The sequence below is a fragment of the Lissotriton vulgaris genome, chromosome 2_1, assembly GCF_964263255.1.
Source record: "Lissotriton vulgaris chromosome 2_1, aLisVul1.2, whole genome shotgun sequence".
NCBI lineage: Eukaryota > Metazoa > Chordata > Amphibia > Caudata > Salamandridae > Lissotriton > Lissotriton vulgaris.
In genome coordinates, this window is record NC_141687.1 from 1962207506 (window position 1) to 1962221677 (window position 14172).

Here is a 14172-nt window from a genome sequence, read left to right on the forward strand (position 1 = left end):
GCATTTGAGGGTACTGATTGCAAACTTGCCGTCAAAGATATGATTTGGAGCTACCGCAATACTCCACATTCTGCAACTTTGATATCACCTTTCCATCTTCTTAAAGGGCGTTCTGCTGGCAATAAGGTAACCCCTGCTTGGATGCTTAATGCCTCTAGTCCTGTCCTTAAAAAGAGTCTGGATGAGAGAATGCATGCGTATCAACAGAAATATGTGGATAGACACAACAGTAGAGTTAAGAAGGTGGAGAGATCTTTTGTTATTGGTGATATTGTGAGATCGTCCCGTTTTGGTTTGTCTAAGGATGGTTCTTCTAGATGGTCTCATCCTAAAAGAGTGTTGGAAGTTATGGGAAATTGTGTTCTGTTAGATGATGGTCGCAAGTGGAATGTGTGTAACGTTGTTTTATGCAATGAATTAGAACGCAAGTTATGGTTAAATAGGAACTGTGATGTTTCCACATCTAAACCCTTTCCAGAAGGTTCTCCTACAACCAAATCCAATTCCAATGTGGTATCACCTAAGGTTCCTACTTCATCAACCGTCTCAACTGGAACATCTTCTCCATGTTCAAGGAGATTATCTGGAAGGATTATTGTTAAGCCTGTTAAGCTCAATGATTATATGTTGTAACATATTTATTTGTTGTAACTTATTTATTTTTTTTTTTTTTTTATTTCTCTAGAAGGGAAGATGTGTTACATTGTACTTGCTATGTCTCTTTAATGTTTTTAGAATGTTAATACACTGGTGATTCTTGTCAGAATGTTTTACTGACACTTTATGATTACCTTTGGATCTTCATGCATACCTGAGATTTCTCTCACGAATAAACCTACATAAAGACTATCCTTTTTGAGTGTTTTGGTACTTTTAAAACCGGCCCCAGGGTGGAGTGCAGGTAAGGGAACTACAAGTCCCAGCCTGCCCAAAGGGACCCACGTGATCGGACTAGAGCGACTGGAGGCGCATTTAACCACCGTCAACGCTCCCTCGCGGGACGCGAGCGGGACACCGGGCTAAGCCCGGGCAAAGGGCGGGCCCTCTGTGGCCCTCCGTGAACCGAAGGGGACAGGACAGGCCCCCTCCCTTGACCCAACTGCGAGAGGAGGTAGAGTGTATCCACATTCTAATTGTCTATTTCTGTAGTTCAATTAATCCAACTCTAAACATGCCATGCAAGGGGGGAACAAGCTTAGCTACGCAGAGGGGCCCTGGTCAAGGGGTACAAAAGCATCACATGATTAGTACAAGCACATTGCCTACTGTACTTAAGACAGACAACTATTCTCCTCGCCACTCTCCAATCAGTACGCAATCTCCCCCACAAACTTCACCAAGAGTGCAAAACCTGTCCCTGTGGGATGAACTAAACATTCTATGCAATACTAAGTACCTTACAGTGAATCACCTTTGCCTGCTAAAGGCACCAGCACTTCAAGTACTAAAGGCAGTATATGGGAATCTCCCTCTTTACCTAAGAAAGACAACACCCAAGACTCAGTTCTCCCTCGGCCATTACCCATCAAAAGAAAGCATGATGAGGACAATGCCGAAGGGAATCAATCTAAATTCCATAAACTATCTGTAAGCCCTACATCACCTGCCAATAGTCCCCCTATCACCATGGAGACTGCAGACAAACTGGATGACTCAATACTCTACCCTCAGTTGTCTCTATTGATCCAGATCGAGCAACTTGTCAAAACCATCATGTCCCCACTAGTAGAAAAAATTAATTCCATAGGGGAAAGGCTCTCAGGTCTAGAGAATAAAATCACAGCCATTCTGACACCTATCAATAATTCAGTAACATTGAATCGCTCCCAGCCATTTACTACCTTGGAAACAGCCAAGTTAACTCCCAATCACAAAAACTCCCAAGCCACATCACAACCACCTAAAATCCCAGACTCAATCGCTTCCAAAGCCCCCTTCAAATCTGCTTTATCAAGGTCCTCCGGGGTTAAAACAGCACGCAAACCACCATACATACACCTTCCCCCAGAAGCCGCGCCATATGTGTCCGTCCTCTCAGGAGTACCAGCACTTGCGATAGGAAAAGCCGAAAGACAGCAGGACCTACTGAATAAGGTCATATTCTGGTTGGGAAAAAATAGACCCCTAACAGCGGATCAAGATGGCGGAATCCTGAGTGTGAGAAGGGTGGGCTGGCTGGGCTCACTACCAAAAAACATTCCTGGGGACTTGGTTCTGGTTAAAGTCAGGAACCGGAACATCGTCCCGTACCTAAGATCCTGCCCGCCCCAAGAAGGAGATGGCCCAATACGCACTTGGGATTTACTTGACTTTTATCCATGCATGCCAAATATCCCCCTGTTAAGACCAACAGTAGAGCACCACCACCCGCTGGGAGGGGGGGTCCACGTATCCAGTGGTATTAGTTTCTCCGCTCCCAATAGATTTGAATCATTGTACAATTGTCGCAACTCTTGAGTGCTCCCGCCTAAAGGGACAATTTTATGTATTTCTACAGCTGACAGGGATAAACCGCATGAATAACATGTCACACTATGGAACTTTGAGGTTGGGGATATGTCTTTTTAACCTGAAGTTATGTTGTTATTGAATGTATGTATTTATTTTAAGACTGTTTTTATGTACGCTTTTATGATTTTAAAACAAAAATCGAATAAAGCATTTTCGTATCGAGACATGACTATAAAAAGACACTCTCTAAAAGGAAAAGGGAGCTGCAAATGGAAGCATGGGATAGTTTATCTCGGGCAGCAGAAAACTCTGATAGTTGTTTGTTTTGGTCCACGGTCAATTCCCCCTTCCTTAAGGACGATAAAGTCCCACATCTTGCATCCAATGTTAGCAGTGAGGCGTGGGTATCTCATTTTTCAGCCATATTTCAGGCTGGTGGCACCTCTGAGGGAAATCAAAGTTGTTGGCCTATAATCCCGTTGGACATCTCGCTGCGAGAAGTTGAACGTAGTATTGGGTCTGGCAAGGGAGGCAAGGCAGAAGGGCCTGATGGAGTCCCCATTGATATGCATAGGGCTGCTGTGGGGACCTATTCTTACCTTGATTCTTAACGCAGCCGTGACAGCCCTGATTCCACCTACACGGGGAGACTCCATTATTGTCCCTATTTATAAGAAGGGGGACAAATCAGCAGCAAGTAATTATCGTCCAATTAGTCTGCTGGACTCTTCGGTGAAAGTCATGAGCCGAGTGCTGCTGTCTAGATTGGAAGTTTGGGCTGAGGAGAAGGGGATCCTTGCGAGTTCCCAATATGGCTTTAGAAAAGGTCGAGGGACACTAGATCAGTACCTGAATTTAGAACTCTTAATTGGCAAGTATACAAAGGCGAAGTCCGGTACCCTATATCTCTGCTTTGCCGATTTAAGTAGTGCATTTGACCTGGTGGACCATTCCATCCTATGGCCAGTCTTGCTAGAACTAGGTGCACCGGAGGCTATTATCTTTTTCTTAGCCAGACTCTACGAAAAGATGCAAGCCTGCGTGCGCTATGAGGTAAAATGAGAGTGCACCCCAAATCTTAATGTAAAGCGGGGAATTAGGCAGGGATGTGTTCTTGCCCCCTTGTTGTTTACTCTTTTTGTTAACGCTGTGTATCCCGTTTTGAAAAAAGTTAAGGCGGATGCTCCACAGGTTAATGGATCAGGCGTGCCAGTTCTGCTTTATGCAGATGAAGCTGTGCTATTATCAAGGACTCCTATAGGTCTACATCGCCTGATGGATAGGTTATCTGTTTTTATAAGGGAAAGAAAGTTGTTGATCAACAAGAGTAAAAATCTGTGGGGCTAAAAACTAAAAAATCATGCCTTTTTTATTGAAGGGGTGCAAAGTGCTGCAAGTGGAAACATTTTTCTACCTGGGTGTCACTTTTACGTGTACTGGTAGCTGGACCCAAGAACTCTTGAATGTTAGGACAAAGATGGTAAAGAGTGCCTATGGTAAATTTAAATTCGCCTCCAAGATCGGCGATAGGCGGATCAGGGACATGATGTCAATATATAAGGCTATGAGTGTCTCAATTGCGTTATATGGGGCTGGGCTATGGGGTTATACTAACGTAGATTCTGTGCAAAGGGAAGAGAATACTTTCCTCAAAAAACTTCTTTGCCTACCAACCTCAGCCCCAAATGAGTTGACCCACAGGGAATTGGGTGTCGCTTATTTAGGCGACCTCATCCTGTTGAGACATCTGATGATATGGCGTGCGATTTGGCAGAAGGAAGAGACTAAGCATGGGCGAATTTTGCGAATCTGGCGTTCGCAAATTTGCGTATTTGCGAACTCGCAATCGGCAAAATCTGCGAATTCTCGCAAATTTGCGGATTTTTTTTGTGTGTTTGCAAGGGTTTCTGCCGGTTCGCGAGGGTTTTGTACCAGTTCGCAATTGTGAACTTACTTGTCAGCTCGCAACGGTCGCGACTATGTTGTTTCTACGTCTGGTTCATCATCACAGGTTCACAGCACCCTCTGTTTCACCACTGCCACCCTGTTTCACCCATGCCACCCTCTGGTACATCAATGCCACCCTCTGGTTCATCACTGTAGATTATGGGGGGAAAAGCAAGCACACCTGCCCTGCTTCAACTGACATGAATTAATTTGGGGTTGATTTATTAATGTGTCACTGTTTTAAAATTCCAGTCTGGCACCTGCTTCCTTATCTGTAATTTGCGTTCTGTTGCAGTGCAATTTTTTTTTCCAGGACCTTTGTGGCCTACTTGTAGCTATTCTATGAGCCTGCTGTGAGGGTCAGAGCAGGGTCATAGAATTGTTGCAACTAGCAACTGAACTCTGGAGGGGCCCCAGTCGGGAAGCACTACAGGGAATGGTTACTAATGATGAGTTTGAACTTTTGCACCTGCTGAGTGCTTCCAGTTTTGCAAAACTCGTTTTTCTGCAGAACAGCAACTGTAATGCCCCAAACAAACATAGGCAACTGAACTCTGGAGGGGCCCCTCAGGAAGTACTACAGGGAATGGTTACTAATGATGAGTGAACTTATGCACCTGCTGAGTGCTTTCAGTTTTGCAAAACTCATTTTTCTGCAGAACAGCAACTGTAATGCCCCAAACAAAATTACTTGTGAAAGTTGATTTCTAATCCAAAAGTGATCCAAAGAAAGTCAAAAGGCCTCAAATCCAAAAAAGTGCAGGCAAATGTCAACCTGAGGAGTTATTCTGATAAAAATCATCATTTTCAGAAGGTCTATGCTGCTTGCTAGTGGATTTCTTGTGCAGAATTGCAAATTTTGTAATTTCGCGAGTGACATTGTTGCTGCCTGCCGCACCTACATGTTCGCAATTGCGAACTCTCGCGATGCGTCGCCAAACTCCTGCGGGATCCTGCAGCAAGATCCAAAATGGCGCAGCACTTGCAAAATATCGAGAAAAACAACTTGGCAAACGCTGAATGACTGTAAGTGAACGCCGCACATTGCAATATTGTATCACCAAGAAAAAAAATCCGCTGCGTGCAAATTTGCGGATTTTCTGTAAATTCGCGAGAGTTCGCGGATTGCGAATTTACCGAAAATCCGCAAAATCCACGAGCGGAACGGATTTTCCGCCCATGCTTAGAAGAGACAGCTTTTAATCAAAACGTCATTAAGGACTGTCTAGATCTGGACAATCATACTAAGATACCTTGGCTTAAGTATGTTGTAGACAGTTTCCGGGATATTTTTGGGCTCAACATTCTGGTAGAACCATGTTCTGCAGGGAACATCTCTAAATCAGATATGAAAAATATCTTTATGCTGTATAGAGCCCAGAAACGCCTAGTAATTAACTGTCGCCTTACTACAGTTTACCTTTATAACAAATACATTGAAAGTGATGGATTCCAGTTGTACCTGAACATGGTAACAAGACCTACCCATAGGTTTGTTTTAACCAGACTCAGACTTGGCACGGCTCACGTTTTGGTGGCTTTTCCTCAACCAAAGAAGCACCCTATTGGGCCGTGTCCATGTGATGGGCGTTCAAAGCAATGCACTCTGCACTTTATGTTAATTTGTACCCTCTTTCTGAATGTCAGGGTTGCCTAGTTGAAGCCAATCTTTTTAAAATATGGTGTCAGAAATGTGGAGGACGCAATGAAGTTGATTTATAATGTGAATTCACCGGACAAATGCTTTTTTACTGCGACTTTTATATGTAAATCAATCCAGCTTAGAAACAGTATGATGTTTTAAATATTTATTTTTCCATTTTTAAATTGTACCTGTAATTTTATCATGCATTTTGCTTGTGTGCTTTTATGGTCATTGGCTAACATGTACCGAATAAAGCTTCATGAAATGAATGATTACTTACTCTCCTTTGATCAACCTCCAGACCTCTGCTTTCTTGCCATACTCATACTCCACTTAGAAGGGGATTTTTTCTCCATGCCTCCAACGTACTCTTGTCTTATCACACATCAACAACACTACATTTAAGTGAACCATGAAAAAATGTCTGCATCGCATCTACCAGTCCAACCATTTCAAAGAGCTAAAAAACCTTTTTTTTAAACATTCGATCAGTATACAACAGTTACCCCACAATCACCAAAAGCAAACAAGCATTGACAAAGCTAATAGGTTGCACTGGTTTTACTGATGTTTTAACCATGCTATATACCATTGCTACTGCTATGCAGCATTACTTTTTAACAAAAAGTGTGATATATTGCCGCCATTTGAAGGTGTGCACATACGTTCAAAACACATGCAAGCGCATATAAAAAGGTTCTGCCTGCGACAGACACAGGACCTGCTGACCTTCAGGAGACTTCTCAAGACCTAGCTGTTCGAGCAGTAGCAGACCCCTACTCCCCCCCCTTTAGTGCCTTGAAACCCTGACGGGTGAGTAGTGCGCTCTACAAATGCTTGATTGATTGATTGAGATGCAGCAAACGTGACACAGGCAGTTAAATACTTTGCAAAAAAATGAGTAGAGATATGAGGCAGGTAGACAGCTAGTAGAAAGTGGTGATTAACTGGGTAGCTTGTAAAATGGAGCAACGCTGGTAGCCAGGCTCCCGGAACATCAAAAGTATTGTAGAGTAGGTACCAGGGCACCTCACAGGAGGAAGCATTAAAATTCAAGTAACTAGACTTCTTGCATTTGGGCAGCGTTGAACCCTGAAAAGAGTGTACATACCAAGTGCCACGGCAGTAGACACTGCAAACAGAAATATAAACTAATTTGCTAGGGACATCTTCTGTGATCCAGTGAGGCTCTTGATTACAGAGTACCAGTCTAAGTAGGTGCAGTTGGCATTGCATGCAACATGCATGCAGTCGAGAACAACACAGAATTCCAGCGGCAGGAGGCCAGGGTGCTTGAGACCCAAACCAGATCTGAATCACTCACCAAGGGGCTGTGCAAAACTCATTGCATTATTAGCCCTTTCCTCTGTCAGAGCATGTGTGGAGCCTGGCAGACACGACTTTGCAGTGTAAAGCATGCACCTGGCTAATTCTCACTCACTGCCATCAGCTGTCTTCAACTGGTCTGGGCAATTAATCTGACGTCTCGCGATGATGCAGGAAACATTTCAAGAATTCTTTATTCTAACATGAGATGAATGGCTGGGAGTTGCAGAGTGTGTATGTTAAAGTGAGAGAGACAACGAGCCGGCAGACAGAGAGTGATTTTGTTCTATTTTGTTCTGCACCACTCTGGAATTGGAGGTGAGTTGGAGGTGTTTTTATTATTTTTTTAAACAAAAATGAAACCATTCAGTTGGAATTGAATTCTGTTTGACCTTTTCTAAGTGCTGGTTACCTAAATTGAATTTAGTTTTTTTGTTCATTTATTGAATATAATGACTGATTATCACCCACTTTATTCATCACAATTAGACTCATTGGAGTATTAGTATGGCTACTTGCCTACTGCGATTCCAGAAGCCTGCCTAAGTATGTTTGTGTTTTAGTCCAGAACAGAAAGCGACACAAATACCCAACCAATGAGAGCCCCGATCTTTCTTTATAAATATATACATTTATATACCTTCCATGTCTTCAATCAGCATGAATGTGATGTTTTTACAACTAGTTTATTTTGATGAAACCTCAAGTAGTGTTTTTTTATTTTTATTTTCATCTTTGCCGCTAGCTTCCGTAGTACTGTAGTAACTAACTGAACTTATCCCATTCTAAAATGTCCGACCAATACGTGCGTGTGAAATCGAGAAGGTACGAAACATCTATTGGGTGGTAGACCTTTAATATAGCAGCCAACTTAGGATGGTAATTGTTTGCAACCAAATCAGGATCAAAATTGCTTTAAAGAGAGAACTTTCTTCTTACTGATGTTTCTTAAGTCGATAATACTTACTTTGATTGGATACAATGCTATACAAGCGGGCCACCTCTTTGAATTGTTATAGGTCTTTTCCTGTTGTGACTACTTCAATCTTCTCTGATCTAAATTGACCACCATATTTTCACCTTACCATCTTTCAATGTGCAATGTCTTTTTATTGGCATCATAACCAGCTTATCGGACTGAAGCTTTTCCTACGCCTGCCCCAATGAGCACAGGGGCAGGGTACAGGACTTTACTGACCTGCCCCGTTGTGACTTGTGGTTAAATGTCACCAAGGTGGAGCATGTATGAGAATCCATGAGGTAGTGAGAAGAGGTGGAGGTTGTGCTGCTTGGCCTGGGAGAGTGCGGCTGAGGCAGCGGTATGGAGTGCAGACCGGACCCCTCCCTCTGGCCACCAATGAATAGAGGGTCCTTGCTAGCTACTCAGGCCCCCAGGCTTTGTGTGTCCTCAGATCTGTGACGGAGGAAGAGTGGCTGCTCCAGTAGCTACAAAGCACTGCTGTCGAGGGGGGCTGGGCTGTGGAGGTGAAGAGAAGCGGTGGGATACCAGAGAGGCTGGTCCTCCTATTGGGAGTGACTTACAAACATTGCCATGTGCTGTACTGATAAAATAAAAAGGTGCATGATGGTGAAACATCAATGCAGTGCTGTACTGGCAAAATACAAGAGAACAGATGTTAAATTGGTAACTGGTGGATTATATTGCACTTGGTCCCTGCTCTCAGGGATGGATGAACACTGTAAGAGGCATGACAAATGCATGCCATCAACAAATAGGATAAAAGAATAGAAGAGTGACAATGACTCCAGCAAATAGCAAGCCTATGGGCGTGATGTAAGCCTACAGAGTGAATAAAGCATGTCTCAAAGAGACATCACAGGCGTTGCCCAGGCTCAACCTGATAAAAGAAATATTTAAAAGCTTGTTTACAGAAATGCAGCAGCTGAGCAAGTGAAAACAAGACCATCATATAAAACGTTTTTCAAGAAAGAAAAAGGAGTTCCAAACAGATATTAAATTGGTCTCCAGTGTATGTATGTTGTACTTGGCCCCTGCTCTCAGGGAGGTTAAACACACCAAGAGTCTTGACAAATGCATGCCTTGGACAAGTAGAGAGAAAGAATAGGAGGGCGATGATGGAGCCAGCAAACAGGAAGCCTATGGGTGGACAGAAGCCCACAAAGTAGATACACCATGTCTCGAAGAGACAGAGCAAGCGCTGCCTAGCCGAGATCTAATGTGCATGATGTTCTGAGAGAAATCTTCTCTTGTGTCAAGACTGTTGTTTTATTGTTTTCAAGAAGTAAAATCCTGCTTTATTAATCTATTTCTTGAAAACCAAAACCCTTTCTGAAGTGGGTGCAACAAACATGTAGTGCTCTCTCAGCAAAGTTCAGCACCTTCAGTGGAGCTGTCTTACCTTTGGGTAGAGGCCATAATCTTCACCAACCTGGAAAGCTGGAGGGTTGCCACCAGGGTATGTAAATGTGTTGTACACGGCTGCCCCAGCGACGGGGCGTCCCGGTGCTGCACTCATACCGCTGTGGAACCCTTCCTGGCTTTTCCCTGAGGAAATGTCCACTCCTGGGCACCCCCAAGGTGAAGCCAGGCATCCAAGCACTGCTGTGGTCGTTGTGGAGATTAAGCAAGCTATTGCCCAGAGTCACAGAGTGGGACGCATGATTAGACTAGGCACCGAGGCGAGAATTATCAGGTCCAGGGAGATTGAGTCCGAGAGCCGCCGAGGCAGGAATTGAACCCTGGTCCCGGGCCAGACCTCTGCATCAGGGTCTGCCACTCTAATCATTGAGCCACACTTCTCCACAGAACCTGTGGCTCAATGATTAGAGCCACAGGTTTTTAGTAGCAACAACATTTATTCTACTGGTGCTTTTCTGCAAAACATGGGCAGCATATTGTCATAATTTCTGACAAAACCCTATTATCCAAGGGACCTAATTTAGAGTTCTGTGGTGATAAAAAGTCTTATTGTTTCTGGAAGAAGTGCTAAAATTAGAGGAAAGTCGCTAGAATACATTTTCTCCAGCATGTTATCCTTTTGGCAGAAAAAAGTTTTCTAGTTAATTTTTCTGTAGATTTAGCAGTTCTTCCAGAAATCAGAGAGATTTTAATTACCATCCAATTGTAAATAAGGCTAGTTTTATCTGTAAAATCCTGCAATGTGCGCAAGCAGACTAGCTACATGTTGATCATGTTTACCAGTTTGTACTAGAAAAATTATCCTACTAATCAGATATATTTGCTTTAATGTTTTAATATACTAGATGATGCGCAATGCTGCCATGGCATAATGAGTATTTGTTCCATTGTGCAATCAGTGAATATTTTACTCTAGAATTATGGATAACTCTATTGTCTTGTTGACTGTAACCCCATGTGGAACTAGACTCTATACCACATTATCACAGACAATATGCCAGCAAACTGAGGACCAGCTTTTAGCTTCTAAGAAATATTTGAACTCATAAGTTACAAAACATATCTCATCATAAACAACATCTTTTGCCTTCTTGGTAGCTTAAATAAAGTATTACTGAAAGCAAAACTCACAATAACTACTTTTCAATAATTCAAAGTACACCATCTCCCCACTGTAATTGCAACACTTCTTTTTGGCTTAGGAGCAGGGTGCTCTTTTCCTGTAAGTTTGCAAAGTCCACCAAGAATGCACCGTCTACTCTACAAAGAGTCATGTGGGAACTTGCCTGCTTTAGCTCAAACTCTGAAGAAAATCTTTGTGTCACACCACCAATCAATCCAGAAATGGAAAATGAACTTCCACTAAACCTGAAAAATAAGAAATAAAGGAAAAAGGGTAAATGTGTTATTTTGTTCATGCTGTGACTTTGCAGAAGTAATGGACGTCTGTGGAACCTACAGTTTCCACGATCACAGTATATGCACTTTAAAATATATATTTGCACCTATGTCCGTTGTGAAATATAAGTAGTTAAGAAACTGAAATTCAGTACAATATGCTCTTTAGAGGTATAGAAGGAGGGGGGCAAAGGTCCTATGATGACCAAACATTTCCTCATTAGCTTTAAGGATTCTTTCGTTATCTCTTTTACTTTAGCATTAATGACTCTTTTGAAACTTTCCCAACTCCAATTGGGGTTCTTTGTAAATTAATGCGACCTATTCACAAACTGTATTTTGTAGTATGTTTAGTTTTATTAGAGCAGTACTGCTATTTTTACTACAAAATGCAATTCACAAACCTACAATTGTAAACCTCCATCTCAAGCTCTCATATATTTTCTATGGGGGAGCTCGTCACATATGTAAGTTTTACTACTTATGACCCGATTTCGATGTCGGACAGACCTGAGTCCATCCGACATTGATTCGGTACTGGGACTGACCGACCTCCTGTCGCCGGTCCCAAGCCAGCAATAAGGATGGGACCAAACACTGTTTGGTTTCACTACTATTCTTTACAATGGTAGCATGCATTCCGACCGGAATGCATGCTCTTATTGGAAGAGAAGAAGTGCTGTTCATACCGGCACCCCATGGAAGGCACCTCAAGTTGCCTGCCACGGGGTGCAGGGATCAACAGTGGGGCAACATAGGTGCCCGCTTGGCCTACAACCAGAGGCCACCCCCAAAGTTGACTCCTGACAGACTTTCTGTGTCCAAAAGGCTGGCACAGAAAGGCTGTCAGAATCCGTCATTGTAATCCCTCGGGCGGAATGAACCGCCCTTGGGATTACTGGAGGGTTTCCGAATGGAAGACTAGCTCTGCAAGCCCGTCGGAAGCCATTCTGACATCCAGTTCGGATTCCTTTCCTACCGACTATGTCCCAATGGGTCAACTGTAAATGAATCCGAAAACCTGATTACGATGCCGTAGGAACGGCTCTGACCAATGGTAGGAGCAAATTACTACGGCATCTTAATTAGCCCCTTAGTAGTAAATAAGAGAAAGACCTGGGAAGTGGTTGAAAACGAGGGCATCATTATTGCAAAATAGGTGGGGTCTAGGGAGCAGTAAGGATAGGTTAAAGGGGGGCTAAGGAAAGGGGCATGTTATCAACCATAAAAGAGTATGCCATTACTTTTGAAAAACTGCACTTCTGAAGTTACTGCAGCCAAAAAGGGTCAAAGGTATAGTGAATGAACTCTAGCTCTGCGCCTAGTACCACACACGGCAAACTACTGGTACTGCAACACCCTCTCAATGAAATAATGGAACCATGGACTTAAATAGAAATCTCATGGAAAATATTGTAAATTAAATTAAACTATTAAAAATATAAATGCATGTTATTTAATGTGAAAGAGTTAGCTAACAATAAAACATTTGTTATTTTTTAAAATTGTTTTAATAACCTTTTTTGATCTAAAAATTATTATAATATTATTTGTATTAAAAGTTAGTTAAACAACTGTTATCATTTCTATACATTGCTTTTAGTAATCATTAATACAAAGTAAGTCTATATATATATTTTACTTTGGCTGGGGTTTTACAAAAATGTCAGATTTTTTAAAATTTAATATATACATTATTTGAATATGGAATTCCAAATTAAGTTATTAGTGCTACGACATTTTGTGTTTTGTACTACATTTAAAATAAATATATAAGATTAATTTAAATTAGTATTTCACTCAGAAATAATTAAACTATTTGTTTCCATGTTCAGTAAACATTTTTATTTTTCTTCATCCGTTATCATGGAGGTAACACTACAACCCGGGTGGAGATCTCCCTATTGCTGGGTATAGGGCATAACAGTTTATAAAGGTTAAAAAAATATATAATATAAAACATTAATAACATTATTTCTAGATATATTTTAAAAGTAGAACACATTAAAATGTATTAAAATAACAAAAAAATATTTTTCAAGATGTATTTAGGATGATGCCTCTTAATATAAAATCTTTGTATTTACCTATTGTGTATTAAAACTTGCAAAAATGTATGTATAGAACTTACTCAAATGAATTTTAACCAATTGAAAAAAACGGTTTTAATTTAACATCATTTCCTAAGGCATTCTGTTTTAAGTCTCTATTATTTTCAAGGGGGGCGGGGGGTTTGCAGTATCATTGGTTGGTCATATCCGGTAGTGACTTGCATTCATAAATTTAGCTCAACTCCTTGAGGAGAGCGAGCCATTAAAATCTACATTTTTGAGTAACTTTATACATGGAAATGGTGAATAGCAAAAAGTAGTAAAGTTACTCAGATATGTAAGAGTAAAGTTACATGTGTAAATTACTCACAGATTTAATATTGCTTAATAAATAGTCACTATTGAGTCGATAATATCTTATTTTGATGAAGACCTACACCTACAAACATATTGCCAGAGTAAGCACATACAGGGAAGTATAGATTTACTATTTCCAATTCATAGTTTATTTTGATATAATGCCTCTTTTGCACAATATGATTACAGACGAGAGTACTGCTCACTCCCTCCTGTTGGATGATTTAAAGTGATTTCCATTGTCTCCACAAGTTAATCTTTACACTAATCATCATTCTTTTAACCCATTATTGTAGAGCCAAGTTGAGTTTGAGAAATATGCATTCTGCATTAGGCTTTGCAGTCATTGTTCAGTGTTAGAAAGATAGCTTGTTGGGTTAATGCCCTTACTGCATAGAATTATACATAACATCAGAAGAATGCCATCTCTGTCAATCTTTAAAAAGGAAGGTAAAACCTTCCTAATGAGCAAATTCCTCTCATAACTCTCTTTTGTCACGCATATCGCCTTGTGTCATTGCTTTTGTTCCTATGCAAAAATTTCCAGTTCTGCTTGGTTGCCATTTCCTTGTACCGATTTCTTACTCCTTCAAGTG

The 14172-nt window shown here is 41.4% G+C and overlaps 1 protein-coding gene across 1 annotated transcript in view; it reads right to left on the reverse strand.

The window, feature by feature from the left end:
* Positions 1-14172, reverse strand: part of LOC147733565 (aminopeptidase N-like) — a 268819-nt gene that overhangs the window by 22568 nt on the left and 232079 nt on the right. Inside the window, exon 19 of the mRNA XM_086958151.1 lies at positions 11057-11138. Coding sequence (XP_086814277.1) covers positions 11057-11138 — 82 coding nt within the window. The remainder of the gene's footprint in view (positions 1-11056; positions 11139-14172) is intronic.